The sequence below is a fragment of the Pteropus vampyrus genome, unplaced genomic scaffold (genome assembly GCF_000151845.1).
Source record: "Pteropus vampyrus isolate Shadow unplaced genomic scaffold, Pvam_2.0 Scaffold10, whole genome shotgun sequence".
NCBI classification, from domain to species: domain Eukaryota; kingdom Metazoa; phylum Chordata; class Mammalia; order Chiroptera; family Pteropodidae; genus Pteropus; species Pteropus vampyrus.
The window spans coordinates 1,813,606-1,828,612 of NW_011888791.1; the positions used below are offsets into that span (position 1 = coordinate 1,813,606).

The following is a 15,007-nucleotide window of genomic DNA, read 5'->3' on the forward strand; positions in this document are numbered from 1 at the left end:
GATGGAAGGGCCTTTTTGAAGCCTGCTGGGGGTGGTGCCAGCTGTGCCTTGGCTGCTGTATTTGACTAGAGATTTCACTAAACAAAGCCACCTAGGGCCTGGAGCTTTGGGTCAATTGTGGAGGTCTTTGTAGTTGCCTCTCTCCCATCTTCTTTCACTTCCCAGAGGTGGGCATGGAACTGGGGGGTACACTGTGGGCCTGAGGGACCCACTGATTTATGTTTGAAGAGAACATAAATCTTTCTTAAACATGAAAGCAAAAACCTTTGGGTTTATTTTGAGATAGTTAGGAGGTGGGGTAGATATACTTTTTTTTCCCCAAGGATTTATAAGCAAAAAGCCTAAGCCCCTCTATTTTAAGATTTTTGAAAAAAACTCCAATGTATATTCTGGGGAAAGTAAAAGCAATTGTTTTCATTAAGCCATCAGAGCATGTCTCAGACATCTGGGTACACAGTGAAAAAGAGAGCACATGTTTTGTTTTTTGATGATGTCGATGTAATAATAATTCTGGTTTAACTCCTGGTTAAATGGCATAGTCAAACTCCAGACTGTATATTGCATGGGCTGAAGATTCAGTAGCCATACTGTTCTCATATTCCTTGGTCCTAGGATCAGGTTCCTCTGATTTTTTTTAAATGTCCCAGAGATATGGTGATCCCTAAACATGAGGGTTTCACCCTAATCCATCCAGGCTTTTCTCTTTGTATAGATTAAACTGAAGATCACATATTCATGCTGGTGAATTTCAGCCACACATTCAGACAGATAATGTGACCATTTAATCACTTCTCCCAAAACATTCACACACAGTACTGCATGAATAAGTAAGTGTTACGGAAAGCTGCCAAAAACAAGAGAAAAGTTTTAATATGACCCATCTAACTTTTGTCTTCTTTTCCTCAGACCATCAGTATTAAATAGGTTTAAAAAAAAATCAAGGACTACTTGAAGCTATTTTTGTTAATATTCTGGTTACTGAAGTTTACTGTAAATATGTATATATAGTGTGCATATTTCTTTTTAACTTTATGCTTTCCTCCTCCCCATGGAATTTCTTCCTACAGATTAGAGATCATTGGACAGGGAGGTGAGAGCCACTCATCCCTGGGTTGAGGGACAAGTCAGACCGTCTTTCACCACTGGGTGTCTCCATACACCTGAGCTATAATAGCATTTTAAGCTTCTTAGCATTCATGGGATTAGAAATCTGTTTTTGCTATTTATGATATATGAGAAATGACACATGATACCCTTTCTTGAGATAAATATGTGAAAATGTTTATTTTTGAAGTTACTAAATACTTCTTGTCTAACTACCACGTGCACTGTTCTGAAAAAGAGCCTTTACCATCTGTAACCTGAATTTTGGTTATTTGTCCTTTTCATGCCTCTTTGATTTGAAGTTATGGAAACATTAAGACTTTTGTTAAGGCAGAGTGTCTCCTGTTACACAACACTGAACCTCATGCCACTGCCTGAGTGGTTATTGTCAAGCCCCGGAGGTGACACTTGGAACATCATTCTGAGTGGCAGCTAAAGGTAGCAGGAATCTTAACCTGTCCCTGGTTTGGGAGCTAGGGAAAGGAATCTTTTGAAATCTCCAGAATGATGATGGTTAGTGAGTAAATATTCAATTTTATATCCCGCAAACATCTGCCACCTTGTTTCTGCTGTCCTAAGGAGTAATAAATGTAAAGCCTTTAAAAATCTGAATTCTGGAGAATCTTCTAGAGGAAAACCCAACCCCTCAGCATGGTTGTGTCAAAGTGGGATCGCTGCTGCTCCGGGCCCTGGCCAGGCCACGCGGTCTCTTCCAGTATTCGTGGGAGAGTAGTGTTCTTCTGGGCATGACTGCTACACTCCACTTGCTCCAGACATTGGTTAAGTACCCTACAAATAAAAAGAGATTACCCTTGTTGAATAATTTTCTTTGGCCCAGAGAAATGGACTGGAGAACACATCTTGGCAAATGTTCTCCTTCTAAATCTTTGTGGATTTTGTTGTTGTTGCTGTTGCTGTTGTTTTTTGCAAAATAAGTTTTTGGCAGTTAAAAAACTACTTATATCAGTCACTTTATAGGAACTCAGCAATGGATGTTAAGAGACTTTATAATTTTTCTCAGGGACCTGAAACCTGAATTTGGATAAAATTAAATAAAAAATACTTGTTTTTCGGTTGCTAGATTTGTGGATTTCTAGTCATTTAACAAGATGCCAGAAAGGAGGGTGGTGGGGAGAAAAGATCACGTAATTGTAAGATTGGGAAGGAAAGAAAGCCTGTCTTGTAGGACAACAGGCATTGTTGGCTTGGTAAGATGAAGCCATAACTCTTAAAAAGTGTGAGAACTAAGTGCTGTATCTCCTTCCATTTGATCTTAACGGGTTCTCTCCTGGTTAAAGTTATGTCACCACGAAGTGATGCATGCATTATAGTCACTTACGATTAAGATATTTAACTTTGATACATGTCACATCTGTGTTTCGTATTGCTTCTCCTTTGCTTGTTTTCTTTGATCTCAAATGCCTCCAAAAAAAAAAAAATCCTTGCATGGCAGCCACGAGGCAGCCCCCCACTTGGAGCTCATGCCCTGAAATGCAGAGCATTCTGTTTTTGTCACACATTCCCAGCCCCAAACAAAGCCTGGATTTTTAATTCTCCCTGTAAAGCCAACATATTCCTTATCATGGAAAATGTAATGGAAACAGAGAAGTGTAATTTTGGGATCATACTAGGTATCAACAAAGTAAAGCGAATTAATAACTAATACAGGAAGGGTTCAGGGAGGTGACATGCTTAGTTTGTCATGCACCTTGTACTTCCTGCCGTTTTAATTATTTTGCCACTCTGGGCTTCTGAGAACACAAAGGGAGATACAGCTTCCCTGAGTCTTACAGAGGCAGAGGGACCAGAATTCAGGGAATGGGACCAGAAGCCTCTCCTTGTGCTTCAGAAACCAATTACAGCTCTTGCCCTGCTGGGAGGTTAGTGGAGACCTCTCTATTCTATCACAATAGGGTTGTTTTCATGTCAAAGACAGAAAAGGGTCCCAGAAACTTGCTGAAAATAAGAGGTCCAGCAAGCTGCCACAGGCCTACTGCAGTGCCTGTGGGCCATGGTTTGTTTTTTTTTTTTTTTAACTATAATAAATGTGGACATTTCACAAGCACTTTGGTGAACCGGAGAGAAAAAAGTATCCTCAGGATGTGTTCAAAGCTAAGAGTTTTAATTTTAAAAAGAAATATAGTTCAAATGGCTTCCCTCATCCTTCTCTCTTTTTTTCTGTTAATGGGGAGCTGGACATGCATATGTCATTCTGTGTCAGCCCATAATTTTGTGACAATTCCCCAGCGCTGTCTCCAGTGCCACGCTAGCTGTGATGGTGAAATATCTCTGTATTTGTGGGAGTCCTCTGTCTCTATGCCCCTAAAATACTCTTCACTACTTTCCTCTGGAACCACTCCTACATTTGATTTGTTTTTAAAGGGTAACAGCAAAATGATCACTGTGGACATGGATCTGTTAGGTCTTGTTGGTCTCTTGGTTGAAACTGTTTTCCAAAAAGCCCCACTAAGGGGCCTGTCACCTTGCTATCCATCCATCCTTGATACCGATTCATCAGCCCTCTTAGGTCATCTAAAAGTTGCACCTTTTGAACCAAGTAGTTGTATTCACTAGGGGAAAGGTGTGTATTACACATTAGTATTATATTATTTTAATGGATTTAAAGTAATTTATAAGTATGCTGAGTGTAAATTTTAAAAAGACTATTGTAAAAGGACATATCCTGTGATATATAATATTTTACTGTTAAACAGAATAATTCTATACGAAGAATGATTTCACCCACGGAACTGATTGCTGATACAATCAACAGGCACTTTGTAATTTCCTTTTTTTTTTTTTTTTGAGGGGGGGGAGCAAGAACATCATCTGTATAAAGTCCAGTTTGTGTCACTCAAAATATGCACTGTATGCCTACACAAAAGCAGCTTTGATGAACAGATCACTCCAATGGCTCATTAAAGAACAAACGCTTCCAGAAGCAGAAATACGTGTGGTTTGTTTTCTGACCGTCCTGGCTCCTGCCCCAACTTGCTCCAACCCGATCCCAAGAAACAAAGAATTTTGTTAGTTAAACTGATTTTTGTTTTAAAGGAAAGGACTTAAAATTGACAAAGTGCAGAGATGGGAGTTATTGGAAGTCAAATGAATCCAAGCGAAGGTGAGATTCAAGCTGTTCATTTTCTGTAATGGCCACTAGCCGCAAGCCGGGCAGGGAAGACAATAAGTCTACATTTAGGATCCTCACCGAAAAGGGACCCGAGGAAGTAGCAACGTCTGCTAGTAGAGGGCCCAAGAACTCAAACCCAGTTTGTTTTTGTTCTGCTGCTCGACTGCATGACTTTGGGAGAGTCATTTGCCCTCTCCGAATGTTCGTTTTCCTATCTGGAAACGCGTTCTCTTTCCCCAGGTCTACTTCCTGGTTAACTCCTACTGACTCTCAGGTCCCAATGTGAAACAGTTCTCCTCGGAAATTTCCTCTTTTACCTTGAACCGGGTTAGATGTGTTCTCAGTAGCTCCTGGTATTTGTGGTATTAAAAAAAAAAAAAAAAAGCCTGTTCGATTTAAGCTTTGCAAGGCAAGAAATGTGGCTTTCTCTCTGGCTCTTAGGTTCCCTAGCACCTAACAAAAGCTGTCAGCACTTACATATTGGATAAGAGCGTTGAATGAGATCAGAGTTTCTCAAAGGCCAAAGCAGGTCTAAGATAAAAAGGGAAAAAAAATGTAAATTTTTCCCTAACACCAATATTACTCAGTTTTTAAATTCTGAGATTATCCTTCCTACTTCTTTTTAGAGTTTACATTTACATTTTTGCGTTAAATTACATCAAAATGGTAAGGATATAGTGCATTGTTTCTTTAAATTTCCTTAAGTGTCCAAATAAAACCTAGAAATGCCACTTGTAAAACTTGGCCCTGTGATTACTGAATTTCCAATAAACCTTTCCAGTTATGAAGATGAGAGCATGAAGGTGTATGGAGATGCAAGTTATGAAGAGACCAAAGCTTTGATTTTTTTTAAAAAATTGTTCTTTCTCCTAGATTAGGATGCAGTGCAGTGTCTTAGAGCCAGGGACGTAACCATGCATGTTGATAAGATACTTGTGAATCTGTTTAATCTTGTAGGCATCTTGGATGCCTAGTCGAGGAGTATGTCAGTTCTCAATCCACTCAACAAATATTCACCGAGCACCCGTCAGCACCGCTGGGGGTACACTGGTGAACAAAACAAACTCCCTGTCCCGGTGGAACTTGTGTTTTAGTGGGGAAAACCAGTGATGCCCACTTGACGGAGACTAGACATCCCTAATAACTGGATTCCCCTATCAGGCTACATTCATTGATTGGAATGGTTGCTTCTTGGCATCTTTGAGTCTTTCTCTGCCCTTTCTACCTTTAAATGGTCTGACGATTCTGGCTGAAAAGAAAGGCCCAGATAGGCCCACATACTTCTGCGTGCTTCATGACCAAAGACATTTCTGTCAATGAAGGCAAACAAGAGCTTTCATAGCATCACCTTGCCTAGCAAGGGTCCTAGATGCAATGAAAGAGAGCTGTTACCCATCCGAATTTCAGTGAACCATTTTACAGTGAAAGGTTGGATAAATCCAGGAATCAACAGAGCTGCACTGTAGTAGGAAAACAGAAGCCACTCAGTATATTCCAGGTGAGAAAGACTTCATATAGGAATTAGGGACTTAACATAAACCTTGGAAGAGCTGGGGAAACCAAGGTCAGAGAGGCTCCCACAGAAGGTTGGGAAAACCAACACAGACTGCAGCCAAAATGTCCAGAGTTCCCTAAGAGCTCACCTGGAAGCTACCACGGTTCTAAAGAAGGCTTCTGTGAGATCTCCATCACACAGATTCTGCAGCAACTGCCTCCGGAGAACAATGGCTTCTCACTTACCTTCCACATCTCATGTGAGTGCCCTCCTCCTCTTAGCAAACCACTGGGGAAGGGATTCTGGGAAATGCAGTTCCTGGAGTCTCTGCAAGGAACACAAGACCTTGGCGGGGGAGGGGTGGGAGTTGGGTATTGATGCCAGGTTGACAGTAGACAATCCAGCTTACACCTCTAATTCCCCAAGCTTTCCTACTGGAGATCCCAAGCAATTTCCTTCCCAAGTGTAGAACTGCACACATCCCAGATACTACCTGGAGAACTTCAGCAAGCTGCCTTTGCAGTCTCATTCTCAAAAGCAAGACCATAGAATAAATGTACAGGATACATGTCTGGTTCAACCACGTTTCTTGCTAAAGTGCCTTTGCTCAGGCTTTCTACATAAAGGCCTTTAAACCTTATGGATAAAACCTCTGATAGGGAATTGGCTAGTTTAATGACATTATAGATATTAAATGACCCAAGTAACTGAGGCAAGTCTGGTACTTTTAGAAGATGAAGAGTCTCAAGTAGTTTGAGTGCTTAAGTGTGATGAGCTTAAGCTGGACAGGATTTTCCATACTCTTTCCTCTCTGGGCACCGACCTAGCTATTGTCATTTCCAAAGCACAGTGTTCTGAACCATTCTTCCTCCATCAAGATAGGAAAGCTCTGTCAGCTAGGAGAATTCACACACAGGCCAAAGAGCAAGAAACCCCTAGGATTTCACGGATTTCTCACATGACCTTTTCCTTCTTGACTTCAAGCATTTCTTCTTTTAAGACGGAAAATGTGACAGACTGTTCAGTGGATCCCAGGGTTAGAGGGGGTGTGGGGAGGAGGCAGTGCCAGAATTGAGCAGAGTTAAGATTTTCACTTATAAATGGGGCTGATTGGTCCTTCCCCCAGAGTTAATCTGAGGATTAAATAATAATGTACAATCAGTGCTCAGTTCACTGTCTGGTATATAAAGTTCCTGATATATGTTATCTTTATTATTATTATTATTATTATTATTATTTTCTAGGTTTCTGGGTCTGTCTTTGAAAAGGACTGAGGTTTGTCTTAGTTTCATCTTTCATCAGGAATTAAGAAGTTGGGATTCCCTTCGCAAGAAATGCCTTGAGCTACCTTGTGTTGAGTTGGATGGTGTTCACTTTTATTTATGGAGAGGTGAGGAAGGCTAAGAAAGAGAAAGATCGAGAGAAGCCATGGAATGGTGCCATCTGGAGAGAAGCTGGGTTGTTGAATCCTGTGGGAGATGTTTCACTAGGCTTGAATTCATTGCACCTAGACTCCGACTTGGAGTGGAAACCGCATGGAACCCAAGACCCTATGCTCATTCCTTCAATGTCCTCAAAAGGAGAGCCTTGGCCACATTCATTTTCTCGTTTTTGTGTTTTTACTTTTTTAATCGAGGCCTAACATAATACAGTGAAGTACACAATTCTTACATGCACAGCCTAAATAATTTTTATGAATGAATAAATTTGCGAAACTACCACCCAGATCAAAATAAAGAATATCTCTAGCACACCAGAAGGCTCCCTTGGGCCCCTTCCCAATCATCCCACCTCTCACCCCAGAGGTAACCACTATTCCAACTTCTATCACCATTAGTCTTTGTTCTGGAACTTGTGTAAATGAAGTTTGTGCCTGGCTTCTTTCGTTCAACTTTTATGCCTGTGAAGTTAACCCGTATCGTCACATGTATTGGTAGTTCATTCTTTTTTATTTGTTTTCCATTATATGAATATACTATAATTTATTAACCCATTCTACTGTCAATGTACATTCTAGGGCTATTATGAAGAAAACTGCTATGAATATTCTCGTAATATCTTTTGGTGGACATTTCTGCCAGGTACACACACCTGCAAGTGGAATTGCTGGGTCACAGGCAGGCAAATGTTTAACTGCAGTAGATTGTTTTCCAAAGTGCCTGTACCCATTTCACTTCCGCCTCCATTAGTTTTTGAACATATCACAGAGGAGCTTTTCCATTGGAGTATTCCCTATGGTCTTGCGGAAAAAGAGGAGCTCAACACGTTCAGAAGTGATAAACCTCAAAGACGGGAGGAGCAGGAGCAATTTCCCGAACCTGAACGGGAGAGAGGACACCATCAGTTTTACTATCAGCTTTCTGAGCAGAGGGTGGTGCCCTCCTAGGAAAGGCCGAGGGGGGGCGGCGGGGAAGGGGAGGAGAGGACGGGAGAGGCACCAGGGAGTGTAAGGAGGAATTTCAAGGCAAGGCCCCATTCACTAGAGGCGTTGCTGTGGCCCCCCTCCAATGTGTAGTTGAGGAATGCGATGAAATAGTGAATAAATACTTTTTATTATGTGTAAAGATTATAAAGTGAGTTCTTCATACTTGTAATATATGTGAACATATTATTATTAATCATGTATATGATTATCATGATAATTATGTGATGATTAATACTGTCTATATTTGAGTAGAATATAAATTCCCCTTGAGAAGCCACCCAGGATAATAATAGAGTAACCATTAGTGAAAATGTTCCGAAGTGGAAGCATAATTTTTATGGCTGAGATACTCGTCCAGAAAATAAGTAATTGTACTTTGAAATAAGAACAATTTGCCAAGGCACAGAAGGTGGGTGGCGAAGCCTTAAGAGAATGATGGGATTGTACCTTCCTTGGGTAGGAGGCCTGACAGCCGGGGTCAATGCCCAATGTTGAGGAGGCTGCTTGCTCCAAAGTGAGGCCCCTCCCTGCCCAACTTCCCCCATGGGGGTGTATGAAAAACCCTCCCCCGTCACTCCCAATCACCCACTGAACTCATTTTGCCAGCCCAAGGGCTTGCTTTCTCTTGTGAGTGCAAATAAGTAGCACTGAGCATTTCCACACCCCTCCCTGTGCCTTCCTCTCTTCCGTGTTTCTGATCTAAAGAGGTTCAGAAAGAAGTAGCTATGAAGTCAAGTGGAGAAACTGGTTTTCACCCTACAGGAATCGAGTCACTAGCTGGTCTGAAATTAGATCTAATGGGTCACAACCAGTCTTTAACATACACAAGTATGAGAGTAAATTATACAAAGTAAGGGCAGGTATTATTTGGTGGAAATTTGTTTCACTGTTTATGTATGTATTGGGTTATGATGGAAATTGTTTTTCTTCTGAGTAGTGCTGTTTTAAAAAACTGAAATATGCTGGCCTAGAGAACCCAAAATCACTCTGTTCTGCCTGTCGTTGGTACTAAACTGCTATAGAAGTGACATAGAAAATCTTAATCAGAATTTTGAAATTTGACACAAAACCAACATGCCCTGACATCTCTGGGAGCTGATCCAGGCAGAAACGGCTTAGAACAGCTTCTGCTCTCTGCTGTCTGTGATGGCCATTCTCAGGCTGCTAGATCATCTTGGAACAGTGTTCTTCCTATGCCTATAAGCAGCAGGAATCCTTCTGTGCATTGTTCTTTGACTCTTTTTTAAAGGGGAATTACCTCTCTTGTGACCATTTCTTAGATTAGAGGTGATTCGAGGATGTCCATGTTAGCTTCAGAGAGAACTGCTGGGAGCCCCCAAGAGAAGACAGATAATATGGTCTAAAATAGCCACTAGATACCTGGCGGGCAAGTGGTCCAACCTTGCAGAGGCTCCACTGTGTCTGCTAGTGCTGGGCTAGCCAGGCAGGGACACAGCACTGGCTCCCGCCTGCACTCTCCCTGCAGACACACTCTCAGCCTACCGCCCCCAAACCTAGCTGGGGCCGGGCTCTTGTCCTTGCACATGGCTTATCTAAGTACATCCCAAGGAGATGTCCCTCTGTACCTCCATCAATCTTCTCATGTTCCCTCAAAACTATCTTTGCCTCCTGACTTTCGTGTTTATTTCAGGGCTACCTCTTCCCCCAAATAGCTCCTCTTTCCTTATATCCACCCAAGTGCCAAATCTGACCCATTCCGGCTCCTGCAGGCTCTCGCATCTGCCATCTCCTTTCCACTCCCAAGGAGCAGACTCCCCTGGGTGACGGCAGCATCCTCCGCACTCGCTGCCACGCCAGTCCACATGAAGTCCAGCTCAGTACACTACACCCTCCCGCTTGAAACCTGCAGTGGCTCCCCTCTACCTGCCAAATCAGATATGGCCTTGGCCGACATTCAAAGTCCTGAGCAGGCTGGTCCCCCAGTGCCATTCTGGCTTACTCTCCCACCTTCTCATGGGCAGCAATCTGTTGTACCTTCCAAATGGGGCTCCTGTCCTAAGAACACATCCGATTTTGCTCTCTCTCTCTGTCTCTCCCTTTGCAAACGATGGTTTCTCTTCTTTTAGACCCTACCTTTCCTCCCAAGTCCAGCCCTGCCTCCACAAAGTCCTTGTCAGTTCTGCTGTACACCCCCATTCCCAATGGGTCTCTGTCTCCTTCAGATCCATGCAACCTCCCAATACCTGACCAGGGCGGTTCTCTGATCACTGTGCCGAGCATCCCTGGAAGGCAGCACCTTTGTATTATGCATTTTGGTCCCCACTCCCTGGGCCTGGCATAGAGTAGATGTTGGATATGTGCTGATTCAGCTGAGACACTGTTTCTGTCTAGTAAGTGCAGCCTTGAGGTAGAGCTGAGAGGTGGGCAGGGGATGAAGAGGTGAAAGGATAAATGGATAAGGAGGCACGTGCTCAGGTCACCTCACAGGCTGGCTGGGGTGGTGGGCCTTGCTGTGCTGGCTCAGCATCACTTGGGACTGGTCCTGCAAGGCCTCCACGTGCTCTGGATCCTTCAGGCCCCGCGTTTCTGGAGAAGAGCAGCAGTAAGGAGTGAGCTCATCTCCCAGCCTGCCCTGCCCCCTTCACAATCAGCCAGGGCCCTACACCTCTCCCCTCCCGCCTCCCAAGGGAAGATGTCTGCACACATCTGGGCCTATGTGGGGTGATGGAGGGAAAGTGAAAGGCAGAAGGAAGTCACCGGAATTCTCATTCTTCATCCCCAAACACTTCTCTGGACGGAAGGCTTGGACAAAGATTCAGCTACCTGGTTTGAAGAGGACCAGAGCCTTCATGCAAGCAAATTCCGTGGGGTCCACCGCCAAAGCCCGAAACCGTAAGATGGTTTCCTGCAGGATACGCATCTCTGCACTGGCCAGTGCCAGCCGGCCCTGGGAGCTGCCGGCAGCCGAGGCCTCAGGTGGGGCCAGTAGCGGACAGCTGTCCAGTGGCAGGGACCACTGTATGGCTCCAAGGAGGAAGAGTTCACTCCATGCCTCTTCCAGCAGGATCACCTGTGCTCAGAGAGGGAGTAAGTGTGATGGCTAATACACAGCATCCCTGGCTCAGCCTGCAACCTCTTGCACTTTGTTGGGTTCCCTAGGAAAGGAAAGGCCGGTCCTGGGTGCCCAGAACATTCTCTTGACCTCTGCCTGACATCAGCCAGGGGCCCAGAGCTCTGGCCTAGCAGCCTAGGCTCTAAGACACTCTGTGTATTCCATCCAGAGATGTACCTGGAACACTTATGAAAGCCTAGAGCTGTGAGAAGTTGGGCAGCCTCACGACACTCCCCTATGAGCCCCCTAAGTTGAGTGTACTAGGGAGTCACCACCTGCTGCATCCAAACCACTGGCACAGGGCTCAAACCCTTAGTGTGTCTCTCTTCTGGTTTATGATGACAGGTCAGTCTGCTTGCCCACCAGAAGCCCACAGGCTGAGCTGAAATTCAAGCCCTGAAGTCAGAGGCCTGTGTGCCCCCAGGCAGCCCAGAGCCACCTACTCATGCTGTTCAGGGTGTACAGACACCCTGTCACATACAATGTCTGTAGGACCTAAGTTTTTTTCTAGGAAGAAAGAAGACCCAGGAGCCACAGGCACTGCCTTCAAAACCCTGGTCTCTTTGTGTCCCTGGCCATCATTGTCCCTTAGGTGTGTACCCCAACCATCATCATTGCCCAGACAGGTGAGCAGCCCCAACAGTCACATTCCTGAGACATGTAGCCTTAACCATTACTAACTCAGAAGCATGTGTGACCCAACCATCACCATCCCTAAGCTGCATGTACCTCCAATCATCACCTGCACAGGAATGTATATGCCCTCAGCCCAGCTGACTTGTGGGGGCCGCCTGACGGGTGTACCTGGTCCCGGAAGGGCAGGTTGGAGAACACAGGTAGGTTCTTGGCCCACTTGACAGCCATGAAGAGCAAGCGAGCCGATGTCTCATGGATACTGTCCAGGCCACAGGGGGAGGAGGAGGAGTATGGGGATGAGGGGAACTCGGGGTCGTTGCTGGTGACATCGATGTTCTCATCAGCTGTTGGAGGAGGAGGCTCTGCATCAGCCCCTGCTCTTCAGCAGGCAGCAGGGGGTGCTCAGAGGCCTGGGTGTAGGATAAGGGCTGGGTGCTGGGGCCCCGCCATGACCCAGGAACTTGGCCATCCTCCCACTTACCATCTTCTGGCTCCAGCTTAGCACAGGTTTCAGCGGTTATAAGGCTGGCCATGAAGTGGTGGTGCCCTGGAGGTGTGAGGGCCCCAGGCCCCAGGGCTCTGGCTGCAGAAACAGGCACTGGGCCCCGTGGGCTGGGCCCCGCCGTGGCCGGGGGAACCACCAGCGGCTCCAGCTGAGGCTCCCTATCTGACTCCATGCTGTCCAGGCGGACCTGGGCTGTACTTCGCGGCTGGCGCTCATTCTGCACCGCTGGGGAGGCAGGAAGGGTCAGGACACCCCACGGGTCACGTGCCCTCATTTCTTGTCTCCGCATTGAATCCCCGACTCACCGTCCTGGTTCATACCCGCCTGCAAGCACTTCTTCAGTCGGCAGGCCTGGCACTGATTCCGGTGGGCTTTGTCCACAGGGCACATCCCTGCCCCCACTTGGCACCTGCAGGTGGAGGGAAGCTCCAGGTATCAGTGTCCTGCCTAGGCCCTGAACCATGGGCTTTGGACACGTTCGCCGTAACTGTGTCTTCTCTGAACATCCACCATCCCTCTGCAGGAGGCTGGCAAGGCTCTCCCACGCGGGGGGCCTGCCCTCCCTCACCTGTAAATGAGCCTCCGTCTCACGCTTCTCTTGAAGAAGCCGCTGCAGCCGTTGCAGGCGTAGATGCCATAGTGCTTCCCACTGCTGCTGTCTCCACACACGCGGCACTGGAGCGAGGGGCCCACGCCTGAGGGGCAGGGGCGGGGCTGGGCGGGGGCAGGATCGCTCGCCCTCCCACCTCCTCAGGGACCACCCTCTACCCCTCATTCCCTTTCCCATCTGGAAAAGTGTCTCCTTTAGCATACGGCCCTCAGCCCACCCACCCAGATGTGCCCTCTCGCCTTCCTCAATGGCCAATTTTCAACAAGAGAGTACTTTCCGCCTGCACGCACGTCCCGCCTCCCACTCCTTCTCTCTGCAGGTGGCATCAGGCTCCATCATCCCACAAAAACATTCTCCACAACACCACTGGGACCTCTGCTGACAAACCCCAAGGGCGCTTCTCCCTTCTTTTCTTCCTATCGGCTAGGCTGTCCTGTCCTGGCTCTGCTGACCCCCACGTATCTAGGATTCTGGATTTGCCAGCAGGTCCCTCACACTTGCCCACCCCTTAGGTCGGGGCCTGAGTCGCTCTGGCTCCTTTCATGATGCACGCTTCGCTCCTCAAAGGTCGAGACCCTACCTCCAGGAAAGTCATACCTGTCTTCTCCTCCCCCAGACCCCATCTGCCTGGAGACTCCTTCCTGGAGGTGGCCACAGATGTCGGCACAGCTGCAGCCATGTCGGAGCTTGTGGGCACTGTTGGCCGAGACCCGGGAGGTTCCCAGGGCAGCCTCCACCTTCCTGCCTGATGGAGGCCTCCCGGACGCTGAGCCAGGCAGCCTCTGCCTTCCTCTCTCCACCTCCGTCCCTCTGTTTGTGCCCCTGTCTCCCTCCTACACCTACGTGTCCCTTTCCCTGGCCCTGGTGATCCCCTTCTGTATTTGTCTCTCCCCCTGTCTGTCGTCTTGCCCTCCTGCCTCCTGTCCTCTCGGTCTGAACTTAGGAGCTGCCCCAACTTCCCCTCGCTGCAGCAGCGGCTCTGGCTCTGGGAGATTTCTCCCAGGGTAGCTTATGATCCTCTTAATCTTTACTGTCTCCACAGGGGATCAACTGGCCACACCTGCAGCACTACCAAGGTGCCCCTGAAGCCGGTCAGTCCTGCTGGCCCCGCTCACGCCCCCTTGCTGCCTGGGTCCCTTCTAAACAGTGTTTTCAAGCTGTCTGCCATCCAATGCCAAATCTCGAAGAAGGGTGTGGACTCCACTTCCTCCAGGACTTGACTTTTTTTGAGCTGATCGGTATGCTTCTGGGGACAGTGTGTGTGGCCGAGGCGTGTGTGCCTGTGTTTGGCTCTGCGCATGCAGTGCTTGCTGTGTGGGTCCTGAGTAGGCCCAGCTCCCCAATCCCTCCACATGGAACTCTTTGTGAGTTCTGGTCCCCCTGGAAGGCTCCCCCCAGATGCCCACGCAGAAGCATCTCCCCTCACACATGGAAATGGGCACAGTGTAGGGTCTGAGGCTAGCCTGGAGGCCGTTGGATGCAGAGAGTCCCCTTCAGGCCTGCGAGGCAGCAGAAGAGGAGCTGGCAGGTGTTTTTCTTACCCATCTAGAGAACTGGACCTATAGGACAAGAGCAGTTGAGGATGTAGCCCTTGACTCTCAGGCGGCCTCCCCTTCTTTCCCTGACTTGGCTTCACGGTCTTAGTAGGCAGGCTGGTCCCTCAGCCATCCCCAGACCCGATCTTCCTAGCTGGAGCCCGGTGATGATTCTGAGGAGAAAAGGCTGAAAGAGGAGTCTGCCTTAGACCAAGCACCAGACCCCAGAGTGGACACAGCAGAGACAGACCCAGGTCAAAATCCCTGCTCCCTCATAGGTCAGCCACGCAGCCCTGAGCAGTGATTTAACCCGTCTGCGCTCTAGTTTCCCCATCTATGAAAAGGGGTGACAAAAGTACCTGTCTCGTAGTGTACTTAGGGACACTAAGATCATTCTCGAAGTGTTTCAGTGCCTGGTTCTTAGTAAGAATGTAATAAGGGATGGATGCTGTTGTTAGTTTACTTCTCGGCATTACTGAGAGGATCACAGAGCA

General features: G+C 47.1%; 1 protein-coding gene across 1 annotated transcript; it reads right to left on the reverse strand.

Moving 5' to 3' along the window:
• Nucleotides 1-7,914: 7,914 nt before the first annotated feature.
• Nucleotides 7,915-13,681, reverse strand: NR2E3 (nuclear receptor subfamily 2 group E member 3). The gene is made up of 8 exons (XM_011375775.2): nt 13,576-13,681; nt 12,937-13,063; nt 12,674-12,777; nt 12,345-12,593; nt 12,032-12,207; nt 10,939-11,185; nt 10,596-10,701; nt 7,915-8,047 (listed from the first exon to the last, which is right to left on the reverse strand). The coding sequence occupies exons 1-8, from the start codon at nt 13,655-13,657 to the stop codon at nt 7,915-7,917; spliced, it is 1,224 nt and encodes a 407-aa protein (XP_011374077.2). The 5' UTR covers nt 13,658-13,681.
• Nucleotides 13,682-15,007: the final 1,326 nt, after the last annotated feature.

What these genes read in the sequence shown, in the direction of transcription:
- NR2E3 (XM_011375775.2), bottom strand. Translation starts at nt 13,657, where the DNA reads ATGGCTGCAGCTGTGCCGACATCTGTGGCCACCTCCAGGAAGGAGTCT. An exon ending in TAAGCTGGAGCCAGAAGATG is followed by an intron (nt 12,208 to 12,344) that starts GTAAGTGGGAGG and finishes CTCCTCCAACAG; the next exon opens with CTGATGAGAACATCGATGTC. An exon ending in CACCCCAGCCAGCCTGTGAG is followed by an intron (nt 8,048 to 10,595) that starts GTGACCTGAGCA and finishes TCTCCCGTTCAG; the next exon opens with GTTCGGGAAATTGCTCCTGC.